Source organism: Henckelia pumila, chromosome 2 (assembly GCF_033568475.1).
Source record: "Henckelia pumila isolate YLH828 chromosome 2, ASM3356847v2, whole genome shotgun sequence".
NCBI lineage: Eukaryota > Viridiplantae > Streptophyta > Magnoliopsida > Lamiales > Gesneriaceae > Henckelia > Henckelia pumila.
The window spans coordinates 49,482,262-49,491,986 of NC_133121.1; the positions used below are offsets into that span (position 1 = coordinate 49,482,262).

The 9,725-nt window shown below is 36.9% G+C and overlaps 1 protein-coding gene across 1 annotated transcript; it reads left to right on the forward strand.

Annotated features, from left to right (window-relative positions):
• Positions 1-35: 35 nt before the first annotated feature.
• LOC140877591 (uncharacterized) lies at positions 36-371 on the forward strand. Its single transcript, XM_073281123.1, has one exon. The coding sequence runs from the start codon at positions 36-38 to the stop codon at positions 369-371; it is 336 nt and encodes a 111-aa protein (XP_073137224.1).
• The last annotated feature ends 9,354 nt before the right edge of the window (positions 372-9,725 follow it).

The window sequence follows — 9,725 nt, forward strand, 5'->3', positions numbered from 1 at the left end:
ATGTTTTTATCCGAGTAGTTCCTTTGAAAGGCGTGATGAGATTCGGGAAGAAATGGAAATTGGCTCCGAGGTTCGTTGGACCTTTTGAAATTTTGGACAGAGTGGGGATGTTAGCCTATAGGGTGGCTTTGAAGCCTAATGTTGTTGGATTACACAACATCTTCCACGTGTCCATGCTGAGGAAGTACATCTCGAATCCTTCTCATGTGCTCAGCCTCAAGCCTCTTCCGTTGTCGCCTCATATGACTTATGAAGAGAGACCTGACCGAATTATGGAGAGGCAGGAGAGGAGACTCCGTAACAAGACTATTCCAATGGTCAAGGTTAAATGGTTGTATCATTCCGATGAAGAGGCCACTTGGGAGAAATAGGCAGATATTAGGACTCGCTATCCAAAACTATTTGGTAATTTCTAATTTCGAGGATGAAATTTCTTATTAGCGAGGGAAGAATTGTAGCAACTAAGATTTCATAATTTAAAATTCCATGCCTAAAATTCTCTTTTTAATAATTATGATTTTAATTGCTTGGAATTAATATGAAAATGATGATTTTCTAAACTATTATTTTGAACATAATTAATTAATTCAAGAGTTGAATTAATTTAACACTAGTAGACTTTGTAATGTACAAATAATTAAATTAATTCAAGTGTTGAATTAATTAAATACTATTGAGTCTAGTAGAGCTCAAATTAATATAGTGTTGAATAATTATATACTTGTGGACTTGAATGAGTTCAAGCTAGATTAAATTAATTATTTAAACTTAATTGGGAGTAATTAAGTTTAATGTTTAACTAAATAAGTTCAAAAACATGTATATATAATATATATATTTTTTCAAAATATATATATATATGCATATAAAATATATGTGTGAGGTAATTGAAGGGTTGGAAGGATGGATGCAATTTTCCATGCTAACCTTTAACTTTTCTATGCATGATTTTAATTGTATCATTTTAATTCTTGACAAAAATTATATTATAATCAATTTTTACAAATATATTCATTCCATTTTTGATAGCCTTGACGGTGCACTTCATTCTCCGTATTATCCAAGTTTTTTTTTCTTTTGAGGAAGAAAGAAAAGGAAATATCAATGCAAAATACTCTAAATATTCTAGTGCATATTTCGAGCGGATCTAGATCGTCTAGTTGTGGACCTAATTCGAAGGCTTGAAGTGTTGAATCCATTTTGAGCAAGGTGTGCTCTTGGAAGCTTGTAGATAGTGTCTACTACTTCAAGATTCAAGTTGTTAACAATTTGGTTGGAGCCATAAATCAATCTATTGAGATTGATAGGTAAAATTCTTAAATACCCTATGGTTGTTTGTTTTTTGATTGCTACACAAGTGCTCGGTTTTTTTTTGAAAAAATTTTAAATTTCCGCTGCGTATCCGGGCACGAGTTAACCGATCACCAACAGATATAACTCATCTCAGAGCCTCTATTGATATCATCACCGCCCGTCCCAACCTCACTAGGTGGAACTTATTGATCCTAGAAACTAAATCACAACAGACTCAAATAGTCAACTCGTGTCGTTGCTGAACGCATCAGCCTAAGCACTGAGAGGACTAAATCATTGGTCATCGAGTCACTCCTGGAGTCACTTTTTGCTTGAAGTAACTTGTCCCAAAAAACACATCCGAATATCTTCCATCGCTAAAACGCAATATCCTTGACATATAGTCCTCACGGATGTGACTTGCTGACTAAAAAGAACGAATTCGATTCGTCACGATCTTTTCGAAGTATTAAATCCAAAAGGCAAACTTTTTTGGCTACTAATTCGATCATCGACTATCTCAATCACCTCAAAAGCATCATGCATCTCACGCTGGAAAAACTAGTGACACAACCTGCTAGATTTTGAGAACTAGATTCTAGCTAATGTCATGTATCATGATTAGACAACTGATGTCCCTTTGTTATTGTCAATTAGTCCAACACTCGTCGGATTCAACATAACAGTTCGACACAATAATACTCCATCAAAATGTTCGGTTGACACCCTTAACATCCTTGTTAGTGGACAACTCTTACACGAAGCAGAAACTTAATCCCTTCCGTTACTCAACCCGAGTATGCGATTGCTATCACTAAGCAATTGTTGGAATCAATATCAGTATCTTTTTAGCAAAAGACACTATCCTGGGAAACTACCAACTCCCTTGCTTGTCTCTACTGTCAAGTTATCGCCTAACTTGACCATACAAGTCCAATTTCAATCGACCCCGATTACAGCAATCCCAAAAGATCTATCTCTGGCAACCCAAGAGACTTCTAAATTACCTAAATCGTCGACTGCTCTGAGATTGTACCAAGTACAAATCCCCTTAAGCACTACGCGTCAAAATATTATCCCAATTATTTCTTAATTGCTACACCCTGATCATCACAGATTGGGCTCAAATAATCATCCTCGTCGATTCTACTGTGGCTCACACTTAGCTGGGTAGTGAAACTCAAATCAGACTACCTACATGGCTCGATCAGTAATCTTGACTCGACTGCCACAAGTCTAGTATTCCAAACACTTGAAATACCCAAATCGTTCTGGTTCCAACTCACCTATACTCGATAGCCAAACAATCGCTATTAGCAGTACATTGGAACCCTCTTGCGCCTTACTACTGATAGCTGCCTCGTACCCTGGAATATAATATTAATGCAAACTAAATCCAAGAAATTCTCGTGATCTATCAACCTAGATAATTTTTGTACACGCTCCTAATTATATCTTTTCACTAAGACTGCGTAACAATTTAAGACTGAGATAGCCTACCACAATGTCCCACCTGGAATCACGACCAAGTGTACAATGGCATAAGTCATGTTTCCTCCACGCCTCAAATAGTCTTGTGCAATCCTTAGCATCTGATAAAATCCACCACTGAGGAAAACTCTCCTCGTTGGAAAATACTCTTCTACGAGCCAATGACCGAAACAGTCTACAACCTCATCTCCTAGATAGTCCTATCACAAGAGAATCCAATCACCTACTAGATTCACTAGTCTAAGCAGTATCTCATAGGTAAAAACCTATCCATTCAGAGTACACACTTGTCAAGAAAATCCCTCCAAGACTGGTTCTCACAACAGAACACTCAAACTAATCTCTCTGACACATCAGACGAGATCTAACCATTGATATCAAACCTGATATCTAATTCAAGGTCATAACCCATCATGACTATTACCAAAGCTCTAGACTGAGTAGCCTTTCTGATAAGTGCATTTTGTGCACTTAATTTGTATTGATATTATTGGATAATTGTTTGGTTTCGAGAGGAATTACGTGGAATTTGCTGTTCTTTGTGTTGGATGTTAGTAAATAAAGCAAATACTGAATTTATGATAGATAGAGTCAAAGGAGTCAAGGAAGAGGCAAAACGAGCGAAGACGGTCCAAGATTTTAAAGGAGAATTGAAGAAGGACCCGAGCAGTATGCGCGCCCACGCTAGCCTTTTATCCGCGCCCGCACCTCCTGAAGAGTTTTTAGAGTGTTCAGGCAGAAAGTCATGCACCCCCGCGCGTGTTCGAGAATTTTGGAGTTTTGGAACAGAGTGTTATGCGCGGCCATGTGACTTATGAGGAGCGCACGCGCGTCGCAAAATTTCTGACGAAGTATTTATGTAATTTTGGAAACTTTAAGATATCTTTGGGTTGATTTTGGACGATTCTTGGGGAGTATAAAAGGGAGTTTTGCAGACCTAATGGACATATATCCACCACACACTACAATATCTTAGAGAGAAAAACTTTGAGAGAATTTGGAAGAGCTTGAGAATGAAGATTGCTTGGAACGAAGACAGAGATTTTCAACTGGACACGGAAGAAAGACTACGGCTTTGCTATTTTTTTTTTATTGTTATATTTTAGTTATTGAATTATGTTTGAGACATTAAACATGATTTTGGTTGTTTTGAATTTTACTATGAACTAAAGTTTTTTTATGTCTAGAGGTTGATGTAGCCTGGTCAAGACATGTTTATGAATTTTTGATTTTATTGAATTGAGTTTTTCTAAATTAATTGTGATTCTAGTTTTGAATGTCTTTTCAATTTTGTGGTCATAAATTGATTTCTCATATTTATTTAGAATCCGACACTCGGGAGAGGGGATTTAGAATAGGATCGATAGAATTCACACTATTAATTGTTTATATGACTCGGGAGAGCTTATAACTTTATTAGAGTCTAGAAAAAACATTGTTTTACACTTATCATTACAAGTAGATTTTTAATAGGGATATTGGAATCGATCTATAATTGATACACTCTATTTGATACTCGGGAGAGGAAAATAGAACCATTTATGTGTTTTTGGTTAATAATTGAAATGAACTCATGAAAATAGATTAATTAGGAATGAATATTGTCGAGACAAGGTGAAATCAAAACCTCTAGACTATTTCTCTCTGATTGATAATCTCTTAAGGACTGTGTGTGTGCGCATTTTACAAACATCATTATTTATTTATTTTGTCAGCAAATATCTAAAGTTTTATTTTCTAAATAAAATTAAGACTATTTTTGTTACAAGTATTGAATATTTTAAATTTAATCCTTGTGGGATCGACACTCTCTCTATCACTATATTAAAACTTGACACTCGTACGCTTGCGAGTATTTTTCACAACAAGTTTTTGGCGCCGTTGTCGGGGAGTAATTTTTTATTTTGTTTAGTCTTGTTACCAAATAGTCTAAGTTTTAATTTAGAGCGTTTATATATTTTATTTTAAGTTACTAATTGACTTCTGTTATCTTGACTGCTGTTTATGCGAAGATCTCAAAGTGCGAATTCTTTAATCTTTGATCCAGAGATCGAACGAACCGCACGTTCTTTGAGAAGAGCAAGAAGAGAAGAACAACAGAACATGACTGAAGAAAATGTCAATGAATTTCCCCTGGTGCCAAGTAGAGATCATTTCAAGCCGACGATCCAGGCTCACTATTCTGGAATCGGTCGAGGGACAATAAATGCCAACAATTTTGAGTTGAAGCCGGCATTAATCAACATGGGTCATCAGAACCAATTCAATGGAAGCGCCACAGCTGATCCTCACTTACACTTGCGCACCTTTTTAGAGATTACTGATACGGTAAAAATGAATGGTGTTTTTGAGGATATAATACGTTTACGCTTGTTTTCTTTTTCTCTCAGGTACAAGGCACACAGCTGGTTGCAGTCATTGCCGCTAGGAAGCATAACAACTTGGGAGGACATGGCTGTGAAATTTTTAGCAAAGTATTTTCCACCGGCCAAGTCCACCCAGTTGAAGATTGAAATCAACACCTTTCAACAACATGATTCAGAACAGCTATATGAGGCATCAGAAAGGTATAAAGATTTATTGAGGCATTGTCCTAATAATAATTTTGCAGATTGGGAAGAAATAGAGATTTTCTACAATGGGTTGAACACGCCTACAAGAATGTCCGTGGACTCTGCTGATGGTGGTACCATATTTGCCAAGGACCCCATTCAGGCTTATGAGATGCTAGAACAAATGACTATCAATAGTTATAAATGGCCATCTGAACGTATGGGAGTCAAGAAGGGAGTGTATAGTGTTGATCCTCTCACTTCCATCACTGCACAGCTATCTGCGTTGAGTACAGAAGTTGCTGCTCTGAACAAGGTGAATGTAGCAGAACCTGCAGGTGTGTAGGTTTCCATATAAGAGTCTCATCCACCTGAGGAAGCGCAGTATATAAATCCCAAAGGCTATGGAAATTATCGAGGTAACCCTCAGCCCAATACTTATCATCCTAGTTTACGTAACCATGAGAATTTTTCCTATGCCAACAACAAAAACGTGTTGAATCCCCCTCCGAGATTCAATATAAACAAGGGCGAAGGAAAGGCGTCATTGGAGGATGTTGTTGCTACATATGTTAATGAGTATAACAAGAAGATGTTGAGGACTGAAACTTGAATGGATAGAATGGAGACACATATGTGCAGTTTGGGGGCTATGATGAAATCCATGAAAACACAGATTGGACAGCTTGCAAATGCTTTGAAGGATCAAAACAAAGGACAGTTTCCCAGCAATACTGAAGCGAATCCAAAAGAGCATTGCAAAGCAGTGGAGTTAAGAAGTGGTAAGAAGTTAGAGGCTAAGGATCAGAGCAAAGAAAAGGAAGTGGAAGAACTAGTGGTTGAAGAAATCATTGTTGAAGAGCCCAAGAAATAATCAGTTTCAAAACCAATGTACAAGCCACAACTTCCATACCCACAGCGGTTCAAGAAGAAAGCACTTGATGAGAAATTTTCCAAGTTCCTAGACATCTTCAAGAAGATACACATCAATATCCCGTTTGCAGATGCCTAGGAACAAATGCCCAATTATGCCAAGTTCATCAAAGATGTGTTGTCCAAGAAGAGGAAACTTCACGACAATGAAATGGTGAATCTAACAGAAGAGTGCAGCGCAATCCTGCAGAAAAAGTTGCCACAAAAGCTTAAGGATCCAGGGAGTTTTACTATCCCTTGTTTTATTGGTGGTTCTAAGGTAAATAAAGCTTTATGTGATTTAGGAGCAAGTATAAATTAAATTCCTTTTTCTATATACAGGACTTTGGAGTTTGGAGAAGTCAGGGTGACCACCATCACATTAGAGCTAGTCGATCAAAGTATCACATACCCACGGGGTATTGTGGAGGATGTTTTTGTGAAAGTGGACAAGTTCATATTTCCAGAAGACTTCGTAATTTTAGACATGGATAAGGATGAAAAAACTCCCTTGATTTTTGGGAGTCCCTTTTTAGCCACTACACGTTCGATAATTGATGTCCACAAGGGAGAGCTCACACTTTGAGTTGGTGATGAATCTGTGATTTTCAATATTTTTCACATTATGAGGGGACCAAATGAGGTAAGCACATGTAGAAGTATTAAAATTATTGATTCTCATAATTCTTTTCATGTGCAGGAATCACTGTTCCACTAGAAAGATGTTTTGTGGCGAATGATGTATTTGATAAGGAAGAGGATTGGGAGCTACATGAACAAGAAGCATTCTTTGAGGGAGCTCCGAAAGAAAAAAATGATGAGTACTAAGGAATCTGAAGCATTGGAAAATAGTGCACCAGAGGTATCTGCTGAAACTCATGATCTTAAACAATTGCCTGCCCATCTATGTTATGCATTCCTTGGTGAAAATTCTACTTGTCCTTTTATTATTTCAGCTTACATGTCTGCTGTAGAAAAAGATAAGTTGTTGAGAGTATTGAGAAATTTTAAAACTGCTTTAGGATGGTCAATTTCTGATATTAAGGGTATTAGTCCAACAATATGCATGCATAAAATTTTGATGGAAGATTCTTATACTACTTATGTTGATCATCAGAGGCGGTTGAATCCCGCTATGAAAGAGGTAGTTAAGAAAGAAGTTTTAAAGTTGTTGAATGCGGGTGTGATTTATGCTATTTCTGATAGTAGTTGGGTATCTCCTGTTCAAGTGGTGCCTAAGAAAGGTCGGATTACTGTGGTAAAAAATGAAAATAATGAGTTAATCTCCACACGTACAGTAACTGGCTGGCGAGTCTGTATAGATTATAGGAAGTTGAACAAAGCTACTCGTAAGGATCATTTTCCACTTCCTTTCATTGATAAAATTATTGATAGACTTGCTGGTTATTGTTATTATTGTTTCTTAGATGGTTATTGGGGCTATAATCAAATTGCTATTGCACCGAAGAATCAGGAGAAGACTACTTTTATGTGTCCCTATGGCACGTTTGCTTTCAGTAGGATGTCTTTTGGCCTGTGTAATGCACCGATGACGTTTCAGCGGTGTATGATGGAAATTTTTGCAGATATGTGTTGGAAAACTGTGTTCAGATCAATTAGAATTGATACCCGGTGCAGCGGAAGTTTAAAATTTATTTTATTAATATGGAACGATTGCATATCTGGGTATCAAAACTTTTACGATTAAATTCATACAAGTAAAACAAATAATCACAATTAAAGTTTTACCTTAAATCTCGAAACGAGATTATGGACTCCAACAGAATTTAATCTGCTCTTCTTGTATATCCCGGGAACCGATGACGTCACGATCAATCATTGGAATCAGGTCCACGAACAGAAAACAGAAACCCTTTGATTGACTGCACTAGAAATCAATCAGAAGTTTTGCGTAGAGAATAAACAGGTATGATCTGTTAATTCAGAATTGTAATTTTTCACAAAAATCACAATCCGAATTTTCTCAAAAGGAGCAAGGAATTTTCAAAAAATCCTTTAGAATTATTTATGCAGTGTTCGAAAATTATAAGACACCATGTTGTTGATTTTCGAACCCAACACCTCTATTTATAGATAATTTCTAGTTATAATTGTATCAGGACTCTAACTCCTTAAAGCCCACAATCCATAACTTAAGCCCAACAAGCCAAGCCCGTTGTTATAGAAATTAATATAAAATTCATCGTGACTCCGATTGATAAACTGATTTTACCAATGTGCACAGAAACCATTTCTGCATCTTTTAGAGTCAAGATAATTTTTCTGAATCCGAATTCAGTGGTTTCCAAAAATGCCCATCCCTATGTCATTTTAGGAAATATCACTCCCTTTAGTTAAGAAGTCCAACTTCACTTTCATTAAATTTAACTCTTTAAATTTAACTATCTCTACGGGGTTTTAGTAATCCATTACTTGTGTAACCCTCAATGGTTCAGGAATACAGCTAGCCGTGGGCTCACAACTCCTTGTGACTCAAAACAACAATTTCTGACTTACCCATCGAATCATGGTAAGAGCGCCTAGCAACATCTCCCCATGATTCCCTTGGTATTACTGATAGTGCCTGCAAGAACTAGTAGATTTTGGTTAGTGTACAGTATGGTCCCTTCATCCATATATCCCGATCGAATCAACAACCATTGGTATATCGAGAGTCGTTCGAGATTCGATAACTATGCATTACATCTTGAAGATCAAATAGTGACATCGCATGTGTTACTAGGAGATTCGTCACACTAATATCTCCTCAGATCGCATAGGATATCCACACTCGCAAGTATGTGGTGAATCCTTGACAACAAAGCATCGACTCCTATATGTGTCGTAACTGTACCCAATCCCGACACCTGATGACCCCAATAGAGTCGGTAAATGAGTCAAAGTACAGTACTAGCATATAAAGTCTCAATGATGTTTCAAGTAATAAGGACTAATGGTGTACAACCAAAACCGCGGACTTTATCCACTCGATAAGTGATAACCACTTGGAAAGTCCGAATAGGGTAGTTCGATCATTCATTATATGAATATCCATTTGCATGCTTTGAACATCTCTATGTTCCATACCAATGAAACGTGGTACTCGGCATCGCAAATGCTAGTCTCAATCTCGAGCGATCCTTATCCTTATTTGCGGATGACTCAATTGACTAGGAACAGTTTAGAATATACAGTGACTATAAGATGTGTTTCATGATAGCCATCTCCATGTGCTACCACATCTTACATACACTATAGTATATTCAAGGTCTTTATCAAAACAACAATATTATATCATCATATAACAATATGAAGAAAGATAAAGTCAATACCATTATAAAAGTGTAAATTATATTAAACAAAAGATTGTTTTACATAGAGTCATAAAAGCCCTTAGCCACAAGTTGGCTAACCGGGTACCCACTCTTTCAATCTCCCACTTGCCCTAAAGCCAACTAGTCATACTACGTAATCCCA

Excerpts from the sequence above, each read along its gene's own strand:
- LOC140877591 (XM_073281123.1), top strand. The coding sequence starts at position 36 with ATGAGATTCGGGAAGAAATGGAAATTGGCTCCGAGGTTCGTTGGACCT.